This window comes from Maniola hyperantus, chromosome 28 (assembly GCF_902806685.2).
Source record: "Maniola hyperantus chromosome 28, iAphHyp1.2, whole genome shotgun sequence".
NCBI classification, from domain to species: domain Eukaryota; kingdom Metazoa; phylum Arthropoda; class Insecta; order Lepidoptera; family Nymphalidae; genus Maniola; species Maniola hyperantus.
Window position 1 is genome coordinate 1,024,652 of NC_048563.1, and position 27,645 is coordinate 1,052,296.

The 27,645-nt window shown below is 40.0% G+C and overlaps 2 protein-coding genes across 6 annotated transcripts in view; both read right to left on the reverse strand.

Annotated features, from left to right (window-relative positions):
* Window positions 1-82: 82 nt before the first annotated feature.
* LOC117994892 (xaa-Pro aminopeptidase ApepP-like) lies at window positions 83-15,686 on the reverse strand. Its single transcript, XM_069508387.1, has 18 exons — window positions 15,642-15,686; window positions 14,267-14,352; window positions 13,198-13,319; window positions 12,731-12,902; window positions 12,462-12,568; window positions 11,331-11,466; window positions 10,822-10,917; window positions 10,299-10,375; window positions 9,278-9,412; window positions 8,762-8,836; window positions 7,829-7,906; window positions 7,362-7,492; window positions 6,454-6,606; window positions 4,913-5,045; window positions 3,476-3,653; window positions 2,841-2,935; window positions 2,114-2,227; window positions 83-572 (listed from the first exon to the last, which is right to left on the reverse strand). The coding sequence occupies exons 1-18, from the start codon at window positions 15,683-15,685 to the stop codon at window positions 381-383; spliced, it is 2,124 nt and encodes a 707-aa protein (XP_069364488.1). The 5' UTR covers window position 15,686; the 3' UTR covers window positions 83-380.
* A 3,546-nt stretch (window positions 15,687-19,232) lies between these two features.
* The window catches only part of LOC117995152 (xaa-Pro aminopeptidase ApepP-like), a 38,456-nt gene continuing 30,043 nt past the window's right edge, over window positions 19,233-27,645 (reverse strand). For all 5 annotated transcript variants that reach the window (XM_069508395.1, XM_069508396.1, XM_069508397.1 and 2 more), the window contains 6 exons: window positions 27,053-27,182; window positions 25,439-25,616; window positions 24,237-24,328; window positions 22,727-22,840; window positions 19,881-19,999; window positions 19,233-19,388 (listed from right to left, as the gene is read on the reverse strand). In XM_069508395.1, coding sequence (XP_069364496.1) covers window position 19,388; window positions 19,881-19,999; window positions 22,727-22,840; window positions 24,237-24,328; window positions 25,439-25,616; window positions 27,053-27,182 — 634 coding nt within the window. In that variant the 3' untranslated portion in view covers window positions 19,233-19,387. The remainder of the gene's footprint in view (window positions 19,389-19,880; window positions 20,000-22,726; window positions 22,841-24,236; window positions 24,329-25,438; window positions 25,617-27,052; window positions 27,183-27,645) is intronic.

Below are 27,645 nucleotides of genomic sequence, written 5' to 3' on the forward strand. Positions count from 1 at the left end.
GGATGTGTCCAACGGGCGTCGCGCGGGAGAGGCACCGGCGTACGTTCTTTAGAGTTCCCGGAGCCTCTCAATAACGCGCTGAGGAGGGCCACCGAGGGGGTTTTAGTGGGTAGAAATCCCACATAACCCGATTGGGTATCTTTAGAAGATTTCCCCCTCGAAAAAAAAAAAGGGGGGCACTGTTGGAGAACAAAGGCTTGGAATATTCAAACAAAAACAAAGGGGACACTTGACGGCAACGTTAGTTCCGATTTTCGCCACGCGCCAAGATAGCCTTGTCGCACATACGGTTACTGTACATGTTGTAACTTCAGATTGCGGATATGTGTTTTGCGAAAATTTTCATTTTTTCTGTGGTGACCGTAGGTAGTTTTTTTTAATCACGCGCCAAACCACAGACTATAAACAACGCTTAAAACTAAAAATGGCGACGAGGCAACAAAGATGGCGCCGCTGCGTATCGGCGCGCACTCCTTCTCCAGCCAATCGTAATCTGCGTTTAGGTTGCGTGCTTTTAAAATTGGCCCCAAAGTTGCTAATACTCTAGCGTGGTAACTATTTAGGTATCTTATCTGAAAACAAAATTAATATGAATTATAGTCAATTATAGAGCCTCAATAGCTCAACGGGTAAAGTAGTGGACTGAAAACCGAAAGGTCGACGGTTCAAACCCCGCCCGTTGTACTATTGTCGTACCTACTCCTAGCACAAGCTTGACGCTTAGTTGGAGAGGAAATGGGAATATTAGTCATTTAACATGGCTAATATTCTTTAAAAAAAAAAAAATTTTTTTTATCCCGAATACCAAAATGACGTTTGGTATGTTTGTCTGTTTTTTACAGCTCTTTAATAGTGATGTGGCACAATCGATATGATCGATACTTACTTACCGATCAATATTTGTAGTATGGGCTGATTCTCAATTTATTAATTTTACATACTATTGAAAAATTCCTAAGGTGTTTTTTTTTGTTACTAATTATTCTTTAAGTCTTTCAAATAATATGCTATTACGACTAGTGCGACTTTATAATCTCGTAATTACACATTTCGTAAGATTATTTTACTCATTATGCACGAAACATTATTTAATTAACGATTGCCATCTGAACTCGAGATGGCAATCGAATGGAAACGCCCCGCATACAACCCGCGCTCGCCCGCCCTGCGTTAGCGCGGCGGGTGTGCGGGGCGTTCCCTCCCCGATTGTCATCTCAATCTAAACTCCGTATGCATTAACACTGGCCCCGATTCTCTAGTCTCTCTCTAAACTAAATTTAGAGTATCTGCATCCTTTTCTTTTTACTAATGCTAAAAAAGGAACGGAACATGACTTTCACATTTAAAGACTCTAAATTTTATTGCACAATACAAATTTAAACAGTAGGTTCGCGAGTGCGTGCTAAAATCACGGGTTTTACCATCTAAAAATTAAATTTAGAAATGTCAAACTGCTTCTGTCCTTTTCATATTACAATAGTAAGAAGAGGGTGCGAATACTCTAAAATTAGGTTGTGCTTAGAATCGGTGCCACTATTGAAAAATTCCTAAGGTGTTTTTTTTTGTTACTAATTATTATTTAAGTCTTTCAAATAATATGTGATTACGACTAGTGCGACTTTATAATCTCGTAATTACACATTTCGTAAGATTATTTTACTCATTATGCACGAAACATTATTTAATTAACGATTGCCATCTGAACTCGAGATGGCAATCGAATGGAAACGCCCCGCATACAACCCGCGCTCGCCCGCCCTGCGTTAGCGCGGCGGGTGTGCGGGGCGTTCCCTCCCCGATTGTCATCTCAATCTAAACTCCGTATGCATTAACACTGTTGCACCAAATAAAGTATAGTTTTAGTAATGTATGAATATATATATAGTATAGTATAAATATAGTATAGTATATAATATAATATAGTATGAATGAGGTCGATGAACTTTGTCAGCCCTAGCACAGACTACGGTCTATTTGGGCTGCAAACTGCCAACACCAGTCGCGGCTTTTTGTCTAGTGCTTTGGTCTGGAAGTGTGGTGTGTATTATTCGCTTTTTTTTGTCTAAATAAAAAAATAAATTTAAAAAATAAAAAAATCTGTCGTGGACTATACCTCGTCATTGTTCAGCAACTTAACATCAAGACAGGCGGTCTGATGCGGCGCCAGGGCTATGGTCCGGAACCCCACCGCGCCAAGACCCAAGAAGTCACCCACCATCCCCTCCGCCTGAAAGAAAGAAACAAAAAAATCATTGACTTATATTCGTTACATTGATTTATTTGTATTATTTCTAATTTTGTTTTATGACTAAGTAGGCATGATGTAATGCGCAGACGTACGCATTGAGGGTCAAACCTCTGTGGTTTTTTTACAATGCGTACTACCTATTATATGTAAATTTTCTTGTGTGTTAATAATAAAATATATATATATATATATATATATATATATATATATATATATATATTACTTCGTATGGACAGGGTTATTGAACAAACAAAATGGCACCAACTCATTGGCTTATGCACCAATGCAACCTCAGTGACGTCTGGATTTCAAACGGGTAGTTCATTAGTATTTAAGAGGTATGTCATTTACTTATATATCGATAATCTGAATAAAAAAAAAAAACTCCGAAAAGTTAGAGGTGCGTGCCCGGGATCGAAACGTCTATCGGTTGTACGAACTATGTGCCCTGCCCATTGCCACTTCAGCTTCGCAACCCGTTGAGCTATGTCGGTTACTCTAGTTCTCCTACGGATCTCCTCATGTCTGATTTGATCACGTAGAGAAACTCCAAGCTTAGCTGCAAGCTTGTTTTTATTAAGTAAATACTTACAAAAATATGATCTTCAGTTCTATTGTTGATCTCTATAACTTCTACTAGGTCCTCGTGCCGTATTCCGTACTCGCCTACTTCGTAATAACCGGGCTCTGTAAATAAAAAAAAGCATTAAAGCTCTGCGCAATTGTTTCATTAGTTCCAAAAAACCTTTAGAATAAATTGGAAATCAATAAAGAATTCCAGCTTTCAATCCCATTAGGGCACCCAATTGCATCAGGCAGTCCACATCGTTTCTACACGAGTCTCCCAAGGGTCCTTCTCGAGGCCCCTATGATGAGGCCCCCTCGAGTCAGAGGCCTCAGCATCAACTCACCGTTGCTAGAGATCATTCTAGGTACAATTCCCGGATCATCAGAGATAAGCGCGGCACCTATACCGGACGGTCCTTCATGAACGTTCAGGAAATGTCCAACGCCATGTCCCGTGTCATGCGTGTAGTTTAATTCCATATCCCCTATCTCTAAGAGACAAGTCCCTCTTATTCCAGTCGAGGCCCTCTCATTTTAATCAAGTCTCCCTAAGGTCCCTAGCGCACCAGATAGTTCCCAACGTTCCTACAGATACCCCCAAGGTTTCAATGTCGAGGCCTCCAAGGCCCCCTCTCATCAGGGGCCTCAGCAACAACTCACCGTTGCTAAAGATCATCCCAGGTACAATCCCGGGATCACCAGACATAAGCGCGGCGCCTATCCCGGATGGTCCTTCATGGACGTTCAGAAAATGTCCGACGCCATGTCCCGTGCCATGCGCGTAGTTCAACCCTACGTCCCAAAGCGCTTTGCGTGCCAGGGTCTCTAGGATATTGCCCTGGAACAAAATTTGTGCGTGTAAAGGCCTTCCCACAATACTTGCGGTGCGTGTTGTCTGTCTGTCTGTCGTGTCTGTCAAGATAAGGAAATCAAAACCTGTAAGGTACAGTACGCGGCAGAAAATAATGTACATCGACCTTTAGAAGGAGATAGCGGATTTGTAGAGCATTGTCTCTGTCGTTGAGACCGACAAAACATCATATTATAGGTGTGAGTGACAGAGACAACGTATACATCATAGATGGCGTTGTCTTGTTGGTCTGTTAACTTTGCGGTGTTGCATACAAAAGTGTTATATCCTGTACGATGCTACGGAACCCTTCGTGTGCGAGTCCAATTCGCACTTGACTGGTTTTTATCTCGAAAAAGAATTTTTACAAACCAAAATCCACGCGATAGGTAGTCGCGGGCATCAGCTAGTCTAAATATATAAAAGGAAAAGATGACTGACTGACTGACTTATTAACGTACAGCTCAATGGACTATCGAGCTGAAATTTGGCATGCAGATAGCTATTAAGACGTAGGCATCCGCTAAGAAAGGATTTATGAAAATTCAACCCCTAATGGGATGAAATAATTTTAACTCACTCTTGTATATTGTTAATTTTTCGAGAAAATCTGTAATTGGCCATACTTCTGTAATTAGCATTTAAGAAACTTATTATATTATTTCGCTGTTGATTTTCCTATAATAAATAAAATAAAAATAAAATAAAATTCAACCCCTAATGGGGGTGAAATAAGGGTTTGAAAGTGTAGTCTACGCGGACGAAGTCGCGAGCATATACTAGTCAGTACCCATATTATAAATGCGAAAGTGTGTTTGTTTATTGGTTTGTCCTTCAATTACGTCGCAACGGAGCAACCGATAGACGTGATCTTTTGTATAGGTACTTATAGTTAAAAATCTGGAGAGTGACATAGGCTACTTTGTATCCCGGAAAATCAAAGAGTTGCCACGTAATTTTTAAAAACCTAAATCCACGCGGTACGAAGTCGGCGGGCCTCAGCTAGTAACAAATATATAAAAGGAAAAGGTGACTGACTGACTGATCTATCAACGCACAGCTCAAACTACTGGACGGATCGGGCTGAAATTTGGCATGCAGGTAGCCTATTATAACGTAGGCATCCGCTAAGAAAGGATTTTTGAAAATTCAACCCCTAAGGGGGTGAAATAGGGGTTTGAAATTTGTGTAGTCCACGCGGACGAAGTCGCGGGCATAAGCTAGTAACAAATAAGAATCAATGTTACCGTAGTTCCTCTGGGAAACACAGCAGTTCCCAGCAATATCTGCCCTTTCAGCACCCTCGTGAAGGCGAGGCGCTGCGCGGGGGTGGGCGACGAGCTCATGTGCCTCGTGCGAGTTATGTCTGTCGTGCCATCCCTGGAAGATAACAAACAATCACACAAACACACCGTAAGCAATTCCACCCTCACCACCTGGGTGTCTGCAGCACTTCGACCGTCCGTTGTGCCAGATCCTTCTATCCACGCACATGCAAACTGTGAAACCAACTCCCATCGGCGGTGTTCCCACTAGATTACAACATGGGGTTATTCAAGGGGCGGACCAACTAATTCCTAAAAGGCCGGCAACGCATCGGCGGTTCCTCTGGTGCTGCAAATGTTCATGGGCGGCGGTAATCACTTAACATCGTGACTCGCCTGCTCGTTTGCTCGTTATCTCTATTAAAAAAACAGTGACATAAGACCATGACCACTTTAGATTTCACGGCCATTCACTTGAGTGGGAGTGAATGCCTCGTACGAGTTATTGTAGAGGTGCAACCTCTACCGTTACTTGGCTGGCAGCTATTAAGAAAATTTCGCAGCTGCCACACAACAATATTCAAATTTGGAACGCAGTGGAGAATCCTCCTGGTCACGCACGTTACAAGATTCCACATTCCCTATCATCCGCTCGTCACGTCAACATCTTCTACCATTGTATTATATAAAGCTCGCGAGCCCGTCTGTATTGTACATAACATATCAATTGTAAAGTGTAAAATAAACAACATTATATGTAGCTGGTTCTTCATTACATCAACCCTTCAGCTACATTATGTCTGTTGTACCATCCCTAGGAATATGAATAAGTTGATTGGCCATTTAAGATTTTCCGGACATTTTCACTCTGGCAAGACTTTCGGATTCTCAACGCATGTTTGAATAAACTAGCATAACTGGAGGGAATAAAACAAACAACAGAATAATTGACGGCCACTCCGGATTTCACGGCCATTTTCAACTATGTATGTGACTACTTTTTGTAAGACCAACTTAAAAGACTGTAACGAACAACTACAGATGACTGAACTTGATCATCATCATGATCAACCCATCGCCGGCTCACGGCAGAGCACAGGTCTCCTCTCAGAGTGAGAAGGGTTTGGCCATAGTCTACCACGCTGGCCACGTGCGGATTGTTAGACTTTACACACCTTTGAGAACATTATGAAGAACTCTCAGGCATGTAGGCTTCCTCATGATGTTTTCCTTCACCGTTAAAGCAAAAAGTTAGAGGTGCGTGCCCGGGATCGAACCCTCGACCTCCGATTAGGCTATCACAGCTTCTGAGTGAACTTAAATCTAGTAAATATAGAGCCTCAATAGCTCAACCGGTAAAGGAGTGGACTGAAAACCGAAAGGTCGACGGTTCAAGCCCCGCCCGTTGCACCATTGTCGTACCTACTCCTAGCAGAAGACTGACGCTTAGTTGGAGAGGAAAGGGGAATATTGGTCATTTAACATGGCTAATATTCTGATTAAAAAAAAAAACAATGGCTCACATATATTGCCCTCCAGAATCAACAAGTAGCATGTGGTCTCGCAGGATGACCTTCTGTACGCCCTCACGAGACGGTTTGTAGTGAATGATGGCGCCGTTCTCTCCCGCGCCAGCTATCGTGGCAAAAGATGGGCCTCTGTATAGATTTTCCTCACTGGAAAATAAAAATGAAAAGTTTAGAATCCGGCCAAGTGTGAGTCAGGCTCGCGTAGCAAGCATTCCCGTACTGCAGACGTATTTTTCCAACATTTTGGACGATATATCAAAAACTGTTATGCATAAAAATAAATAAAAATCTGTTTTAAAATGCACAGATGAAGCCCTTTTATATTATATAGCAATATTTGTTCATGAACACATTTTATTTTTTCTTGTGATGTAGGTAATTACAAATTCACGGTTTTCAGATTTTTCCCCTCATGTCTGCTATAAAATCATGATTCTAGGTCAACGGGAAGCACCCTGTAGGTTTCAATGACCGACAGACAGACAGACAACGAAGTTCCACCCTACCAGCTTACTAACCGCCATAGCCCTTATAGGCTATGGCGGATAATTTGCAATTAGCAATTAAGGATGTTATATCAAATTCTGCCTAGTTATAGTTTATATTTTGCTTTAGTTCTGTGTTCCTTAAGTTTACCTACCTAGTTAGTTTTAAATACTCTGTGCTTAGTTTTTCATATGCATACTATGCCCGTGTGTTGTGGACACAATTTTTTTATTATAAGTGTTAATTTCTCATTGGAGACTGCTTTGGTTTAAGTGTTTTATATAATATATATACTATCTAGCTAACTAATTGTAACTGTTTGTCTCTACAAAAAAAAAAATAAAAAAAAAATACCACTGAAATTGCAGTCAAGGGCTAACTTAAATAAATAAATAATAAATAAAAAACACACTAACCCCCGCAGCTCATCCAATTTGTCCACAACGTCGATCTCTGTGACGTTGACGCCGGCCGCCACACGCTCGTGTACCCAGCGCAGGAATCGAACCACCGCTATGCCGTCCTTGATGTGCGCCGATCTAAAACCCTAGTGGACAAAAATTTAAATAGACGTGATATGCAAAAGAAGATCCGTAGGAGAACCAGAGTAACCGACGTAGCTCAGCGGGGGTTGCGAAGCTGAAGTGGCAATGAGCAGGACATAACTCGAAAAACTTATAACAACGTTAGTTTTAGTATACGCAAAACCTGAAAGTAGTTTGTTCAGAATCAGTAACAGAATCGATTGCAATCATTTTTAGTAGGTACAGGTCATATTTTGACCAAAAAATACTTTAAAATCCTGCAAGTTTGAACACTGAGTTGAATGACTTGAGCGCATACACCAGCTGAAAAATTTTGAAAAAGCAAAAGTCTCATTTACCTGTAACTCGACATCATTTTTAACGCATTTCATGAGCGCAACCGGCGACACTGTCGACAACGTGTTTATTGCGTTATTCTAAAAAAAAGACAATTGTGGCTAATTCCTTTGTACACAATCTCTAAACTAAACTAAAATATCACGTCTAAATCTATTGCTATCCCTTTCATAATGTTGCTTGCGGAAAAGGAAAGCACTAGATTTAGACCTGTTAATTTAGTTTAGTTTAGAGATTGTGTACTAGAGAATCGGCTTGGGAATAAATTAGTAGTTGGAACTTGGATTGAAGCAGGTGTTATGTTTGGGCAGTTCATGAGCTAAATTTGCTGTAATCCGCCAGGACAAACAAATCTCTATGGTATGACTTTTTTTTTTTTTTTTATTCAGATACAAGTTAGCCCATAACTGCAATCTCACGTGGTAAGTGATGATGCAGTCTAAGATGATAGCGGGCTAACCTGGAAGGGGTATGGCAGTTTTTATTAAACCCATACCCCTTTGGTTTCTACACGGCATCGTACCGGAACGCTAAATCGCCTGGCGGCACGGCTTTGCCGGTAGGGTGGTAACTAGCCACGGCTGAAGCCTCCCACCATACCAGACCAGAAATTTAGAAATTATAAAATTCCAAACCCATGCCAGGAATCGAACCCGGGACCTCCCACTATTAAGACCACAGCGCTCACCACTGCGCCGGGGAGGTCGTCGAACGTTGACTGTGTTTTAGGAGATGTAGAGGAGGTGTATATTGCTTGCTTACTTACGTTGTTGCACGTTATACCAAACAGATTTACCTGTTTTGGCGGATTACAGCAAATTAAACTTGTTGGTTCCTTGTGTAAATAAATCATTTTTCCAAATTAGCTGTGTGAATAGGTAAATGTTTAAGTGCAGAAACCAGCCCAGAAAGAAGAAGAAGAATATTATGCTTACAGATTCCGCTGCCAAGTAAATGGCGTGGCTACCATCACGTGACAGCCATATTGTGCTGCCGGCCTGCAGTTCATTCTGAAAGAGCCACACAACACAATGACAACACTATACGAGCAACCACTAAAAGAAGCAACATGTAAAAATTTAAAAGTATGGCAATCGGGGTATGAGGCGAGGGGACGCCTTGCACGTGTGACCTGTCGTACTGAATTATGAATGAATTACATAGGTTACTTATAATTATAAAAATAGTTAAATTTAAAACAAATTAATAAAAATATAAGTTCGAAAATTGATATCATAAACATTTTAAACTATTATGACTATTTTTGCTTTGATGTGTTTTGTTGACGACCACTTTTTATTTGGTGGCCATTTTCAGTTTTACACAACTGTCGGTGAATAAGTTTGGGCCCAAAAATTAAAATTGTGTTCCTAGTGGAACTAAATATTTAAACAAAATAATAGATACGCTTGTAAACCTTTCTTTCTATAATTATTCTAAAAAGAACTAACCGCCATATTCCTCAAATATGGAAATATTTGGCCGTAACTCTGAATTTCAACCTGAGTCCCTTCGGATTGTAAGTGCTGTTGTATATCTGATGAAAGCTGCCCGTTGCCCCAGAATAGAATCACATTCTTGGTTTGCTGAAAAATCGATAAGTATGATTCTTTACAAAAAAAACCTGCCAAATACGAGTCAGGCTAGCGCAATGAGGGTTCCGTACTACAGTCGTATTTTTTTGACATTTTGCACGATAACTCAAAAACTTTGATGCATAAAAATAAATAAAAATCTGTTTTAGAATGTACAGGTGAAGACCTTTCATATGATACCCCACTTGATATAGTCACTCACTTCGAAAGTTGAAAATACTAATTATTTCATGACCACAGGTAGATAGTTCATGACCACAATTTAATTTTTTGTGTAATCTAACCCTAAATTCACGGTTTTCAGATTTTTCCCCAAATGTCAGCTATAATATCTATCTACCTGCCAAATTTCATGATTCTAGGTCAACGGATAGTACCCTGTAGGTTTCTTGACAGACAGACGGACAGACAGACAGACAGACTACAAAGTGATCCTATAAGGGTTCCGGTTTTCCTTTTGAGGAACCCTAAAAACATAAGGAACCCTTATGAAATAACTAAGGACCAGCGTATTCATACGAAGTGAACTAGAACGGTAGAGCGATTCTTTTTAATAACAACTTAAATTTAGCTTTATGGCATTGTTGGAATGAATACGTAGGTAAGTATTAGTAAGTTAGTTATTGACAACAAAAATCAAAAGAGAAGTGGCGCGCCTGAGCGGGCTACGTGCATCCGATGAAATAAATATAGCTTGTGACTTGTTTAAAATGTACAAAAATAAAAATAACTAAAATATATTCGAAAGTAATTTAGCTGGGAAACAACAATTTTAAAAATGTCTAAGCTAAGTGCAGGTACATTTAGGTCTCAGAAAGTAATTAATTCAAAATAAAAAATTGATCCGATTGATTTAGAGCTAAAATAATAATCATACCACATCAGCTCTTATGACCAGATAAGCGAAAAACACTGGATTGTATGGAATATCTGTACCTCGGAGATTCAGAGTATCTAAAACAGACAAAAAAAATCGGATTAAAAGCCTACTTCAATTAGTTAGGTATATTATGACTTACATCTATATGCTATGTACCTACTAAACGGTTTACTAAACTATCACACTGATCGCGAGCAATTTACTCTCATCTCTTGACGGTTCTTATATTCCATGTCAGAAGATATTTAAATCAGATCTTTATGAAATGTAAATAGCAACAACCTTTAGAAAATGAAAATAAATTGAAATCGGTTCAAATTTAACGAAGTCATAGAGTAAAAGCGCCAAAGAATAGAACTACACATGTGTTGAGAACCTCCTTTTTTCTGAAGTTAGTACCTCCTAGTTTTCTGGCTTAAAAACACAAATAAAAGAACGCATTGCAGTTTTAAAAAAAATGCAATTTTTTGCTGTGCTTGTTGATTTTACTAACTTTTGAACAAGGTTATGGAGAACTTACAAGCAATATCATCTAAGGCAGTCAATACAAGCGCCGCTGCGTCTCGCGCCCGGATTTGTCTGAGAAGCTCCAATATTTTATCACTCGATACTCTGCCTGAAAAGAACAAGTTTAAAAAATTCAATAGAACATAAGTCAGACTGCCTAGTTTACAACGCCTATTATGGATTTTTACATAGAAAATAACTTAACTAGACTTTAACTAGACTTCATTCGGCATCACTGGCAATACGCATTGTTCGAAGACTTTGGTCTTCAAGCACTGAGAAATTTTGGACAGTAGATATCTTAAAGTGTTTCAAATGCTGCAAAGCCGAGTTGGCAAAATATACCAATGAGGCAGTTAATGGAACGGACTGAAATCAGAAAGGTCGCCGGTTCAAACCACACCCGTTGCGCTACAATCGTATCTAATCCTAGCAACGTTCCGGTTCAGTTGGAGGAGAAAGGGAAATATTAGTCATCATGACAAACTTGGCTAATTTTCGTTAAAAAAACATCATACGTACCAGTGAATTCAACGCCGAGTGGTATAAGTGGATTATTTGGTCGGGGTGGTGGAACGTCCCCTATATTAACCCTTGCTTCGTCCACTATGTTCTCGGACACTGCTAACAGAGTCACGTTGTTTGGTAATAAGGCGTTCTGAAATTAAAACGACCACCTTTGATTTGGCGCCTGACCATTTTACATTTTAAGTTAAAATTAACACTACTGCTATCAGTTAAAATATTTTTCCGCAGAGCTAAAATTCTAAATAACAAGCCGTAGTTTGGTAAACATCTGAATCTCGTTTTCATAAATGCTCCAGTAAGATATTTTACTCAGACATAACCTACCTACCTACTTCTATCTATTTATTTTATCTATTTTTTCAAAAAAAAATGAACGAATTTTGTTCTAATTAGCACCTATCGTTTCAGCACTTATGTCACATATTATATTGCACTTATTGTTTTTACAATCATCATTTATAATAATTCCGTTATACCTCTTCTCATATTTATTTTATTTATTTTTTTATTTTTTTATTTTTTTATGTACGGTCTTAGTTTTCTTATATTGTTTGTCTTTTTTTTTTAGTTACTTGTTCAAACCTTAGTTTAGTTGTTTGCGTATTTTATTTTTATAATATACTGTACTAGGTAAATCGTCCGTGACTTCACTTGTTAAGGCTCCCACTGAAAACCAGCGCTGCAGCTTGCTGCAGCATGATGCTGAGTGGGAGACCTATATTTGGTCACACGTACTTGTATATATATAGGTATTATTTTTTATTATTATATTTTTTGTTATTAGTTTAATTATGTAGATTAACTTAATTAGCTTTTAAGGTTTATTGTAGTAGGTATTGTGATCAAATAAAAGTTTTCTTTCTTTCTTTATTTCTTTCTTTCTTTCTTTCTTTAATTATTATTATTTCTAACTAACCAATTTCTGAAAACAGACGAAGTTTTAAGAGCGACATGATATCATTACTATGTGTTATGATTTTAAATACTCAAACCATTTTATTGCAATTTTTCGACCATTTTCAGTTTGGTGACCATTTTCTATTTCTCGAGCAAATAACTGGATCCTATTAGAAGTTGTTGTACTCGTAAGTAATTAATTATAATTAAGTTGATATTTATTTTTACCTCTAAGGATGTCCAGGCGGATCGCGTGTAGGTAGTGGGATCGATTCCCACAACTGAATCTCTGCGCATATTCTGTGCTAACCAGGCTTGAAGTGATAGATCAGTGCCTGAAACATTTTGATAAAAAATAAGTGGTGCGCGCTATCTCTTACAATTAGCGCGCACCACGGTAAAATTCCGTACGTTTTTTTTCACGGGAAAAAAACGTACGGAAATTTACCGTAGTGCGCGCTAACTCTTAGACTATGATCGGTTAGATCTTGTCTTACCTTGTCTCATCAAAGTCCACACAGTGGTGTCCACTTCGATCTCGAACTGTGTGAAGTATCGTCCGTCCGTCCACACTAGTGCGTGGTCCTGAGTCACCAGGGCGGTGCCTGATGAGCCTGACAGACCTGACAGCCATTCGCGTCGGGCATCTGACGGCGCTATGTATTGGGACTGAAAAATATACAAAGTCATAACGTCGCAACTGGAAAATATACGAAGTCATAATGTCGCGAGCGAAGCGAGTGCAATTTTTAGAGATAAGTCTATAGGGTCCTGTCAGGATGCCGATTGTGTGGCTCATGTTTGTGTTTAATAATCGATATACGTACCTAAGGTTTTTTTTTATTCGCGTAGGTACGAGTTAGCCCTTGCAATCTCACCTGGTGGTACTCTGAGAGGAGACCTGTGTTATGTAGTAGGTGAGCCGGCGATAGGTTGATCATGATGATGATGAAAGCGAACTTACGTTATGTGCGTCAGCGGTAGGCACTACAAAGGCGTGTACGTGTGTTCTACTCATCACCTCACGAACCGCCATCAGTCGTTCTAGACTCGTTTGTCTATTGGCTTTAGTTATAGCTGATCCCGCTGTAAAAAGTATATTAAAAAAAAAATCACTTGTTGGCGTTCCGTACACGAAGGGAAAGCCGTGGTATAGCCTAGTGGTTAGGAGCTTACGACGTCTGCCTTCTAATCGTAGGTCGGGGGTTCGATCCCGGGAACGTACCTCTAACTTTACGGAGTTTTTTTTTTTTTTTTTAAAGAATATTAGCCATGTTAAATGACTAATATTCCCCTTTCCTCTCCAATTAAGCGTCAGGCTTGTGCCAGGAGTAGGTACGACAATAGTGCAACGGGCGAGGTTTGAACCGTCGACCTTTCGGTTTTCAGTCCACTCCTATACCGGTTGAGCTATTAAGGCTCAAGTTATGTGCGTTTTAATTAAGTAAATATCACTTGCTTTAACGGCGAAGGAAAACATCGTGAGGAAACCTGCATGCCTGAGAGTTCTCCATAATGTCCTCAAAGGTGTGTGAAGTCTACCAATCCGCACATGACCAGCGTGGTAGACTATGGCCAAACCCCTCTCACACTGAGAGGAGAGCCGTGGGTTTAATAAAAAAAAATTGCCATACTCCTCCCAGGTTAGCCCGCTACCATCTGAATCGACGTGAGATCGCAGTAAAGCGCTATATAGTAAGCGACAGATCAAAATGGCAACCGGGGAGGGAACAACCTCAATTTGAGCCTCGATAGCTCAACCGGTATAGGAGTGGACTGAAAACCGAAAGGTCGACGGTTCAAACCCCGCCCGTTGCACTATTGTCGTACCTACTCCTAGCACAAGTCTGACGCTTAATTGGAGAGGAAAGGGGAATATTAGTCATTTAACATGGCTAATATTCTTTATCAAAAAAAAAACCCGCACAGCTCCCGCACTAACCCAGTGCGGGCGAGCGTGGGTGTGCGGGACGTCCCCCGCCTTATATCCCTATTAATGGAATAAAATCATGTTCTGAGAACATGGGACTTACCATAAATTGGTGTGTCCTCTTCCCCATAGTTGAAATAGTCGTAATTTGGTGGCACAGTTCCCACTACTAAGCTATGGGTTGCTAGCCTACAAAAAGAAACATGGATTTTTTAAATACCACACCCAGAGGCGTCTCTAGTCCTTGTGGCGCCCGTGTGCAACCAGTACCCTGGCGCCCTCTACTCTAGTAGGAGCAGGGTCAAAATGGAATACTAAGAGTTATATTTTCAAACGGAAATTCGGATGCAAATGGTGCAATTTTAAATGATGACGGCGTCGGCCATAACACGAGCGCGGGGTCTTTGAGAGCGCCGGCATCGACGCATCTTTGGAGGTGTCGCATTAGAGGGCGCTCGGCGCCCCCTTAGACCCGGCGCCCGTGTGCGCCGCACACCCTGCACCATAGGTAAAGACGCCTCTGACCACACCCACCCACATAACTAAACTATGTTTTATTTTATTAAGCTATCAGATATTTAGCTGATTGAAAATAGGTTTTTGAAAAATCCCGTGGGAAGTCTTTGATTTTCCGGGATAAAAAGTAGCCTATGTCACTCTCCAGGTCTTTGTCTATTTTTATTATTACTATTTATATATTATTAACTATTTTTTTTTCTTTTTATATCTTTTAAAATGATATAATCAAGATTTAAAAATGCACTTTTCCGCTTCAAGGCTAAAAAAGTAAATATAAGTAGAGGTACCTATCTATTAGAAAATTAACGGCGCGTGTGTTTGAGACTCTGGGCCCATGGTCATCGGACACGAAAGCTTTTTAAACGTCTGTTCCAAAAGCTGGTCCACGCGTCTGGTGACCCAAGAGCTGGGTGTTTATTTCGCTCAACGTTTAAGCCTTTCCATTCAGCGAGGTAATAGCGCCAGTGTATTGGGCACAATGCCCATAAATGACCATTTGGATGGCGTATATTTTTTGTAAAAATATTTTTTATTTATTTATTCAGATACAAGTTAGTCCTTGACTGCAATCTCACCTGGTGGTAAGTGACGATGCAGTCTAAGATGATAGCGGGCTAACCTGGAAGGGGTATGGCAGTTTTTATTAAACCCATACCCCTTTGGTTTCTACACGGTATCGTACCGGAACGCTAAATCGCTTGGCGGCACGGCTTTGCCGGTAGGGTGGTAACTAGCCACGGCCGAAGCCTCCCACCAGACCAGACCAGAAATTTAGAAATTATAAAATTCCAAACCCCTGCCAGGAATCGAACCCAGGACCTCCCACTATTAAGACCACAGCGCTCACCACTGCGCCAGGAAGGTCGTCGTCGAATTTTTTTTATTGATAAGTTTTTTCCACATGTAGGTATAAATATTCCCTTATTTAGAACAAATATAATAGATATGGAGTTACTTACAATAAATATAACACAAAGATCACACGAGCGCACATTTTGCTCATATCGAAAATAGTGAATAAGTATTAGGTAGGATTTTATCGTTTAAATCTTATCAATATAATATTATTCCCTATTGTTTTGATAACATATGTTTTAGGTATGTATTACATGATGTAGGTATACAAAAATTAGACCAACGACTTCTTATAGTAGGTACTACATACTAGACGGGTCATTCCAATCGCGGGCTGTAGCTCGATTTTAGGGTTCCGCAGTAAACAAGGAACCCTTATACCCTCGTAGTTTTAGTTTTAAGTTTACGGTATTACCTTCACGTCTCACCATTATTACATGATACATAATTCTATCAAAGTGTAAAAAAATGCCCACAGCGTGGGTGTGCGGGGCATCCCCACCGCGATTGCCATCTCGACCTGTCGCATACTAAGCATACAGTACACGGCAGAAAGTAATGTACATCGGCCTTTAGAATGACATTTCGGCTTTGTAGAGCGTTGTCTCTGCCACTCATACCTATATCACGTTTCGTCAGTCTCAACGTTGTTGTTCTAAAGGTCGATGTACATTACTTTCTGCCACGTGTTGTATCTATATATATAAAATTCAAAGTCCTGACTGACTGACTGACATATAATATATCAACGCACAGCCTAAACCGCTGGTCCTAAAGACATAAAATTTTGAGGGTCTATTCTTTGTAAAGAGTAGATATCCACTAAGAAAGGATTTTTCGAAATTCTACCCCTAAGTGGGTTAAATGGGGGATGGAAGTTTGTATGAAAGTCCGTCATTTTTCATGTCATTTGCATGAAAATTGGTATTTGGGTTCTCGGTCACAAATGAAGAAATACGTTTCAGGATTTTTAGAAAATTCGCCCATAAGGGTGGTAAAATAGGGGATGAAAGTTTGCATGGGAATGTTTTAATTATTGATATTATTAACTTGAAATTTGGAAAGTTGGTTTTTTCTTGAGGTTAGGTGTCAGCTAAGAAACGACTATAAGAAAATCCCCACCTAAAGGGATGAAATGGGGGTTGGAAGGTTATATGTGTTATAACCTATGTATGTGTTATATATATGTTATATATTCGGTGCTGTTCAGGGTGCGTGTCCTGATGTTGTAATGTTTGTTTCTGAAAAAAATGCCATTTGATTCCTGTAGGCCACGCGGGCGAAGCCGCGAGCAGAAGCTAGTATAATATAATCCGGAAAAGTCGCTGGAAAAGCTAGTGTTAAATACAAATAGTTATGTACTTAAAAGATAAACTTATATTATATGACCCATAAAGATGCAATTACACGAACAATTCGGTATAATCAGTTATCAAACAATTATTCGATAATTCATGTAGGTACCTAGTAGAAAGATAGTGGGCTAAGCTAAGATACCATAGAGAATAGTCCTTATATTAAGTATCTATGCAATTTTTTTAAAATTAACAAAATAAAGCTATAATTTGTGTATTTATGTTTCTCTGTTGTCCTTCCCGTGTGTGTGTCTGTCTCTGTGATCCCAGTTGTAATATTTTATGTTATAGTTATATTATGTCACTAACAATAAATTAACCCTTCTATTACAGTAAACAGTTTAAGATCTTAACTGCACATTTTTACCGGTCAATCTCCTCTGTCTCCTTCAAGTTACTTGAGACTGGCAAAGTGCATTGTGCTGACATGGCACTGGAAAAAGCCATATATTAAGAGAAGAAGAAGAGGGCCTTACCTTGGGGTGCCATACAGGTAACCTCCCAGTGTGGCTGGGTGCTGCTGGTCCCTTTTGGATGCAATGGGGATCCGAGGGGTTCAGTATTCGGGCCGGTGCACCCAGGTAACATGGCTAATAATCTCTCTTCGGGGATATTGTTGGCCAGGGCTAATGACCTGGCAGGGGGGAGATTTTTTTTTTTTTTTTTTTTTAATTCAGATACAAGTTAGCCCTTGACTGCAATCTCACCTCGTGGTAAGTGATGATGCAGTCGAAGATGATAGCGGGCTAACCTGGAAGGGGTATGGCAGTTTTTATTAAACCCATACCCCTTTGGTTTCTACACGGCATCGTACCGGAACGCTAAATTGCTTGGCGGCACGGTAGGGTGGTAACTAGCCACGGCTGAAGCCTCCCACCAGACCAGACCAGAAATTTAGAAATTATAAAATTCCAAACCCCTGCCAGGAATCGAACCCGGGACCTCCCACTATTAAGACCACAGCGCTCACCACTGCGCCAGGGAGGTCGTCAACCGCGTGTCCCTCTGACTAGCAGAGGGCACAGTGGACGAGGCGGATGATGGGACGCGGGCGACGTGCACGGAGTGTGCAGTTGTCGCTCGTTGGGTCCCCGGGTCGGGAGGCGCACGCACTTGGTCGGTGCGCCTCGGACGTGCGGTGTGGGGGACCTCGTTAGTAGGGTCCCCGGTGGAGGGTCCGCCTCGGCGGATGTCGCTGACTGGGTCGCGGTGGTTTGCTTCGGCGTGTAGGGACACATATGCACATGTAACACGACGCTTGCACCTGACTCGGCGTATTGTCGCCGTACCTAGGAATATGTTTTATATTTTGTATCCAGTCCATACTCAGTTCACTTTTTTTTTTTTTTTTTTTTTTTAAAGAATATTAGCCATGTTAAATGACTAATATTCCCCTTTCCTCTCCAACTAAGCGTCAGGCTTGTGCTAGGAGTAGGTACGACAATAGTGCAACGGGCGGGGTTTGAACCGTCGACCTTTCGGTTTTCAGTCCACTGCTTTACCGGTTGAGCTATTGAGGCTCTGACAGACTATTGGGAACACGTCATGTGAATAAATGTGATATAAAGGGAAGTTGGTATTTCCTTCCTCTTGTTCTAAGGAGAGGCTCTATATCCCCTAAAGGCGTTCCCGTGACCCAGTCGCCAGGCGACATGCAGGAATGCCGCTGGGTTTTAGTGGATATTCTGGTCGCTCTCTCTCCCACATCCCTCCAGTTAATTGGCTGGCTGGTTAGCTGGCTGGCTTCTAGGAGGGGGGATGCGTAAACGCATTTCCCAGCGTTAAAAAAAAAAAAAGGAGATGGCCTTACCTTCGTTATTTTATTAAAGCTGAAAGTTTCTCTGCGTATTGTCCCCACTTATATGAAGCTGTGGTAGCCTAGTGGTTAGGACGTCCGCCTTCCAATCGGAGGTCGGGGGTTCGATCCCGTGCACGCACCTCTAACTTTTCAGACTTATGTGCGTTTTTAAGTAATTAAAATATCACTTGCTTTAACGGTGAAGGAAAACATCGTGAGGAAACCTGTATGCCTGAGAGTTCTCCATAATGTTCTCAAAGGTGTGTGAAGTCTGCCAATCCGCACTTGGCCAGCGTGGTAGACTATGGCCAAAACCCTTCTCACACTGAGCAGAGACCCGTGCTCTGTAGTGAGCCGGCGATGGGTTGATCACACGAAAATATAAACTCTCGCGACAAAATAACAATTTTGCAGCCTTGCATAACAAAGAGCCGTAAAAAACAGATAATACACGAAATGTCATTTTGGTCTCCGGGATTATAAGTTCAAACTTTGTAACTTATGAGTTTTCAAGTAAAAGGTTTGCAAAATGAAAGACGAAATTTCGTAACATACATTTTTATTGCAATATGTAATATGATTATACAAGTGGAATAATTTAATTTAAATTAAACTTAAAGTACAATAACATTACTAGTACTCTAGGTATTAAATAAGAAGCGATTGGTTGCAACTTCAAACTCAAATAAGTTCAGGATCTGCAAAAAACAAACAAAATATTACTTTCAAATCTTAAATATCATCTATACATAAAAAAACCGGCCAAGTGCGAGTCAGGCTCGCGCAACGAGGGTTCCGTACTTCAGTCGTATTTTTTCCGACATTTTGCACGATAATTTAAAACCTATGATACATAAAAATAAATAAAAATCCTGAAGACCTTTCATATGATACCCCACTTGATATAGTTATCTTACTTCGAAAATTGAAAATACTAATTATTAGTTCATGACCACAATTTAATTTTTTTGTGTGATCTAACCCAAAATTCACGGTTGTCAGATTTTTCCCCAAATGTCAGCTATAAGATCTACCTACCTGCCAAATTTCATGATTCTAGGTCAACGGGAAGTACCCTGTAGGTTTCTTGACAGACAGACAACAAAGTGATCGTATAAGGGTTCCGTTTTTCCTTTTGAGGTACGGAACCCTAAAAATAAATATAATAAGGGTGAAGTTAATTATCTTACCAGGAAAGTGGCGAGCATTCCTTCTCTAACCATTGGTAGTCTTCTTTCAAACCGCGTTTCATCAGAACTGGTCCAAGAGTTTTGAAAACTCTATCGTGGTAGACATTCAGATAGTTTACCTGAAATATATAAAAATACTAGCTGATGCTCGCGTGGATTTAAATTTTTCAAAATCCCGCGGGACTTTTGATTTTCCGGGATAAAAAGTAGCCTATGTGCTAATCCAGGGTATAATCTATCTCCATTCCAAATTTCATACAAATCCGTTCAGCGGTTTTTGCGTGATTGAGTAACAAACATCCAAACATCCACACTTTCACATTTATATTATTATAGTCATAGTCATAGTCATAGTCATAGTCATTTATTCATAAATACACATTATACGTCAATTACAATAATTTAAATTCTTTTTCTTAATATTTAATAACATATTGGCACCGATTCCTTTGTCTTTCTAATTTTAGAGTATTCGCATCCTCTTCTTACTAATGTAATATGAAAACGACAGACGCAGTTTGACAGTTCTAAATTTAATTTTTAGATGGTAAAACCCGTGATTTTAGCGCGCAGTCGCGAACCTACTGTTTAAATTTGTATTGTGCACTAAAATTTAGAGTCTTTAAATGTGAAAGTCATGTTCCGTTCCTTTTTTAGCATTAGTAAAAAGAAAAGGATGCAGACACTCCAAATTTAGTTTAAAGAGAGACTAGAGAATCGGGGCCATTCTTGTTTCAAGAATAGATTTTTTAAAAATATAAAATAAAATAAATGTTTTAAACAATTTAGTCTTGGATCTTCCCAAGTAGAAATTCATTATAACTATAGAAAGACTCCTCGACAAAGCCAGCTTTTCATTTTTCTTTTGAAAATCTTAATATTTTGCGCATTTTTTATGTCGTGGGGAATCCGATTATAGACCTCGGGACCCATTCCAACCACTGTCCGCGAGTAGTAGGACTAGCTTACGCTCGCGACTTCGTCCGCGTGAACTACACAAATTTGGAACCCCTATTTCACCCCATTAGGGGTTGAATTTTCAAAAATCCTTTCTTAGCGGATGCCTACGTCATAATAGCTATCTGCATGCCAAATTTCAGCCCGATCCGTCCAGTAGTTTGAGCTGTGCGTTGATAGATCAATCAGTCAGTCAGTCAGTCAGTCAGTCAGTCAGTCACCTTTTCCTTTTATATATATAGATTAGGATTAGCTGATGCCCACGATTTCTTTCGCGTGGATTTAGGTTTTTAAAAATCCCGTGGGAACTCTTTGATTTTCCGGGATAAAAAGTAGCCTATGTCACTCTCCAGGTCTTAAACTGTACCCATGCAAAAAATCACGTCGATCCGTTGCTTCGTTGTGACGTGATAGAAGGACAAACCAACAAACTTTATAATAGGGGTAGTGATTTAAGGGGCGGACCAACAAATTCCTAAAAGGCCGGCAACGCATCGGCGGTTCCTCCGGTGCTGCAAATGTTCATGGGCGGCGGTAATCACTTAACATCAGGTGACCCGCCTGCTCGTTTGCTCGCCATTTTTTCCGTACCTCAAAAGGAAAAACGGAACCCTTATAGGATCACTTTGTTGTCTGTCTGTCTGTCAAGAAACCTACAGGGTACTTCCCGTTGACCTAGAATCATGAAATTTGGCAGGTAGGTAGATCTTATAGCTGACATTTGGGGAAAATCTGAAAACCGTGAATTTTGGGTTAGATCACACAAAAAAATTAAATTGTGGTCATGAACTAATAATTAGTATTTTCAACTTTCGAAGTGAGTGACTATATCAAGTGGGGTATCATATGAAAGGGCTTCACCTGTACATTCTAAAACAGATTTTTATTTATTTTTATGCATCATAGTTTTTGAATTATCGTGCAAAATGTCGAAAAAATACGACTGTAGTACGGAACCCTCATTGCGCGAGCCTGACTCGCACTTGGCCGGTTTTTTATTTAAAAAAGAAACTATAGATTTTTCTATTCAAATGCAAGTTAGCCTTTGACTGCAATCTTACCTGGTGGTAAGTGATGATGCAGTCTAACCTAGAAGTATGGCAGTTTTTATTAAGCTCATAGTCCTTATCGGTTTCTACACCAGAATTCTAAATTGCGAGGCAACCCGGCTTTGCCAATAGGGTGGTAGCTAGCCACGGCCGAAGCCTCCCTCCAGACCAGATCAGAGGCAATTTAGGAATTATAAAATTATAAATTTCTTGATTACCCCTACTGGGAATCGATTACGGAACCTCCGTTTATAAGGCCACAGCGCTCACTACTGGCGCCAGGGAGCCTTTGGTTTCTTCACGGCATCGTACTGGAACGCTAATTAATGAGACTCCACAATGGCACCTCATTGGCACCGACCCCAAAAAATATTATTATGGAACTATATCAACTCTTGTATACATAATATATTCGGTAATAAATTAAATTATTTTTCAATTTTTAGTGTTTGTGTATCGAAGTCGGTTTTTATTTTTTTTGTAAAAAAAATTTATTTCACAATTTTTAGTGGCCCCATGGTATTAAAATATGCTATGCCTGGTTAAAAATCTACTGTTTACTAAGCTATTACACTGATCGCGAGCAATTTACTCTTATCCGTTGAGGAGTTCCTATCTTCGAAGATATTCATCAGATCTTCACCAAATTTAAATGGGACCAACTTTGAAGTATACCCTTTCAAACAAAAAAAGAATTTTCAAAATCGGTCCAGGCGTCTTCGAGTAATCCGGTAACATACATAAAAACTAAAAAATAAAAAAAATAAAAAGATTCCGACGAATTGAGAACCTCCTCCTTTTTTAAAGTCGGTTAAAAACGCTAAATGATTATATAATTACCTCAAAATCTGTCAAAAGCCCTCGGTTGATACATGTCAGCTGATGGGGGACCAAAGTTATGGTGTTGAAGCCCAACACGCCACGTCCGTCGTAGTCACCGATTAAATCTGCAGCCTTGAAAAATACTTCCATATATATATATATATATATATATATATATATATATATATATAAAGAAAAGCTGACTGACTGATCTGTCGATTTATTTTATTTTTTTATTTTATTTATTAGGAACACACACAATACATTAATTTAACACAAACTACGACACTTATAGACAAACACAGGCTGATAAATGTATCTATAAAATGTGTACACAGCATTGGCAAAATATCTAGACAAATAAAAAGAACTTAACTAACTACTTAACTAAACAAATAACTAAGTTACTTAGGAGATGAACCCACTGTAAAATGATAATAGCTTTTTTTTGAATGCAGTAGCTGAGTCATGAAATATGTCGATGCCAGGTATCTTTTTTGATATTTCGTAAAATTTTGCACATATACGCATAATTGGGGCTTGATTTCCTAGATGAGATTTGGTGAAAGGTATATGGAAGATTTTTGGGGATATAAAACTACGGGAGTGTCTATGTGGAACTGATAAGGATATTCGATTGAGAAGGTTACTACATTTAACTTTATTTCGTAAAATTTTATGTAGAAAGCACAAGTCAAGTATTTCGCGCCTATTTCGAAGAGATGTCATGTTAAACTCAGCCAGTCGCTGATAATATGGCTGTCTGTGTGAGACGCCACTGACGTTAAAAGCTAAGTGTCGAGTAAAGGCGCGTTGTATACTTTCAATGCGTTGAGAATGCACAATGTAAGTAGGATTTCAGATAGTACTGGCAAATTCAAGACCACTTCTCACTAGGGCATTGTATAAAGTAATTTTTGTCTTGATTGAGAATCCCTTAGTGTTGCGTCTTAAAAACCCCAAGAGCTGAGCAGCTTTATTAGCAATATTGTTCACATGTGATCTAAAATTTTACTTTTTGTCAATAGTGACTCCTAAGTCTCTAATCTCCGGTAACTCCTGTAATACAACATTGCCAATGGAGTAACTCGATACAAGTGGTTTTTTTGTTTTTGGATTTAGTTGAGCCGTGACAGACAAGTAGTCAGTCAGATTCGCACTTATAATATTAGTATGAATTTAGGCTATTCCTTGGTGAAAAAAGGCTGTGATAGCCTAGTTAGTTAGATTAGGACGTCTGCCTTCTAATCGGAGGTCGGGAGATCGATCCCGGGCACGCACCTCTAACTTTTCGGAGTAATGTGCGTTTTAAGTAATTATATATCACTTGCTTTAACGTTGAAGAAAAACATCGTGAGGAGACCTACATACCTGAGAGTTCTACATAATGTTCTCAAAGGTGTGTGAAGTCTACCAATCCGCACATGGCCAGCGTGGTAGACTATGGCCAAAACTCACTCTGAGAGGAGACCCGGGCTCTGTAGTGAGCCAGTGATGGGTTTGATGAGTTTGTTGAAAATGATCTTACCCTGGGATGTTTGGTCTCTTTTGTGACGGCAATAGTTTCTACCAAGTCTTCGTGTCTTATGCCGAACTCGCCCACTTTGTAATAACCCGGCTCTGAAAAATATACCCAACATACACACATAGAGGTCCTATTGGGATCTAGGGTGAGATCTATAGAGCGCACTTTGACTTAGCTTGGACTTAAGGCAGAGTTAAAACGAGACGGCGCTATATCTTTCACATAAATCTGTCTTATTTTAACTCCATATTAAGTCTGAGCAAAGTCAAAGTGCGCTCTATAGATCTCAGCCTCAGACCTATAGGTATAGGTATATAGGTACAAAAAAAATGTTATAATTGCTTGCCGTCGGGACATTTTGCAACAGGCTGCACATTTGAACCATGCAAAAGTTGTACAACAAAACACAACTAATACATACGTAACAGATAGACACACCTTCGCTTTTATAGTATTGGTATGGTTTGGTAGTTTTTTACTTTTATTCCTTTGACTGCCATCTCAGCTGGTGGTGGCTCAGTGATGATGCAGTCTAAGATGGAACTGGGCTAACTTGGATGGGGTATGGCAGTTTTATTAAACCCTTATCGGTTTGTACGCAGCATCGTACCGCATATCTCTCACCACAACAGACCAGAGACAATTTAAAAATTATAAAATCCATAGCCCCTGCCGGGAATCGAATCCGGAACCAACCACTTATAAGACTACAGCGTTCACCACTGCGCCAGGGAGGTCGTCAAAAGTACGGATTTGCTGTAATACCCACCCACCCACTGAATACCCACTTATTTTATTTATTTATTTTTATTTTATTTTTATTTTTCATGTACCGAAATTGTATTTTTTTTTTTTATTCAGATACAAGTTAGCCCTTGACTGCAATCTCACCTGATGGTAAGTGATGATGCAGTCTAAGATGATAGCGGGCTAACCTGGATGGGGTATGGCAGTTTTTATTAAACCCATACCCCTTTGGTTTCTACACGGCATCGTACCGGAACGCTAAATCGCTTGGCGGCACGGCTTTGCCGGTAGGGTGGTAACTAGCCACGGCCGAAGCCTCCCACCAGATCAGACCAGAAATTTATAATTATAAAATTCCAAACCCCTGCCAGGAATCGAACCCGGGACCTCCCACTAATAAGACCACAGCGCTCACCACTGCGCCAGGGAGGTCGTCAGAGTAGTTGTTTTTCACTTACCGTTGCTCAGGATTTGTCCGGGCTTTAGGCCAGGATCATGCGGGTAGGGTCGCCAGGATATGCCACTCGGACCCTCGTGCACATTGAGGAAGTGTCCCACGCCGTGTCCCGTGCCATGCGCGTAGTCCAATCCCACGTCCCACAGCGCTTTGCGTGCGAAACTGTCAAGCACGTTGCCCTGATAACAACCCCAGTGTGAGAACGACGTATGTCGTACGTAACGATGTCTCTCAACAAGTTCAAAGTTTTCATAAAACGTAAACTAATTGAAAAATCCTATTACAATGTAAAGGATTATTTAAATGATAAGCAAGCTTGGGAATGAGTTGCTTAACGACTTTGTGATAGTTCTAATAAGTTTCAATAATTTTGTAATGATGGTGTGAGTGGTGATAATAAAAAGAATACCCGGCTGAGTTTGTTGTGGGCTCTTCTCAGACCTGGGCGCGTTTGGAACCCTCATAGCTTTAGTTTTAAGTTTGCGTTATAATTATCACCACTATATCTTACAAATCTAACACTATACCAGACAATCAATAAGAGTAATTTATTACCTATTTTGAATAAATCATTTGACTTTGACGCATATATTATAACGTAAGGTGTGACAGAGACAACACATACCACACTTGACTGTCAAGTACGTTACACTAATGACACAACCCCAGTTTGAGAACGACGCATACACAATAATTATATAGATCGTTAACGATCGATAAAATTGAGCACTGCGTAATTAAAATCTCTTCCTCCAAAAATGAAGACGTCGAAATGTACAAAAATGGTGGACAATGGGTAAATGGCTGTGGGTGGATCATTACAAGGTAAGAGGGAGACAATATTAACATGGTAATGAGCTATGTGATAGTTGCTTGCAATTGGGGCATTATGCAACACACTGCACTGTAAATTTGGGACATATTATCATAAACTAGCTTATGCTCGCGACTTCGTCCGCGTGGACTACACAAATTTCAAACCCCTATTTCCCCCCCTTAGGGGTTGAATTTTCAAAAATCCTTTCTTAGCGGATGCCTACGTCATAATAGCTATCTGCATGCCATATTTCAGCCCGATCCGTCCAGTAGTTTGAGCTGTGCGTTGATAGATCAGTCAGTCAGTCAGTCACCTTTTCCTTTTATATATTTAGATATGGCAGATGGTGTAATCCCACTCTATATCCCTCAGTCTACGCCTAGGTCAGAATTTGCCCGATGTTTAGGCCGGACTCGTGAATTTTAAAATACATAATAAACAACTAGCTTAAGCCCGCGACTTCGTCCGCGTGGACTACACAAATTTCAAACCCCTATTTTAGGGTTGAATTTTCAAGAATACTTTCTTAGCCGATGGCTAATGTCATAATAATTAAGACTAGCTTATGCTCGCGACTTCGTCCGCGTGGACTACACAAATTTCAAACCTCTATTTCACCCCCTTAGGGGTTTAATTTTCAAAAATCCTTTCTTAGCGGACGCCTACATCATAATAGCTATCTGCATGCCAAATTTCAGTCCGATCCGTCCAGTAGTTTGAACTGTGCGTTGATAGATCAGTCAGTCGGTCACATTTTCGTTTTATATATTTAGATAAAGAGTACGTTATATTACTTACCTTCACCCCTTTAGGATATAGTGCACTGCCTACGGCGATATACCCTTTTAGGACGCGGGTGAATGCACCCTTCTGGAAGGGTGTCGGTTCACCCATGTGCCTTGTTCGAGTTATGTCCGTCGTTCCATCCCTGGGTGAGAAAAAAAAGTCCCGTCGTGACCAGACCCGTGCAATTGGGTTAAAATTATAGACAAATAAAAACATAAAATTAATCATGGAATGTACCCGTTATCTAAAAACCGGCCAAGTGCGAGTCAGGCTCGCGCAATGAGGGTTCCGTACTACAGTCGTATTTTTTCGACATATTGCACGATAATTCAAAAACTATGATGCATAAAAATAAATAAAAATCTGTTTTAGAATGTACAGGTGAAGACCTTTCATATGATACCCCACTTGATATAGTCACTCACTTCGAAAGCAGAAAATACTAATTATTAGTTCATGAGCACAATTTTTTTTATGTGATCTAACCCTAAATTCACGGTTCTCAGATTTCCCCCAAATGTCAGCTATAAGGTCTACCTACCTGCCAAATTTCATGATTCTAGGCCAACGGGAAGTACCTTGTAGGTTTCTTGACAGACAGACAG

Coding starts and splice junctions, on each gene's coding strand:
- LOC117994892 (XM_069508387.1), bottom strand. CDS start 15,685: ATGAGCAAAATGTGCGCTCGTGTGATCTTTGTGTTATATTTATT. Junction 12,903..13,197: donor CTACCGCTGACGCACATAAC/GTAAGTTCGCTT, acceptor TATATTTTTCAG/TCCCAATACATAGCGCCGTC. Junction 5,046..6,453: donor GATTCTGGAGGGCAATATAT/GTGAGCCATTGT, acceptor GTTATCTTCCAG/GGATGGCACGACAGACATAA.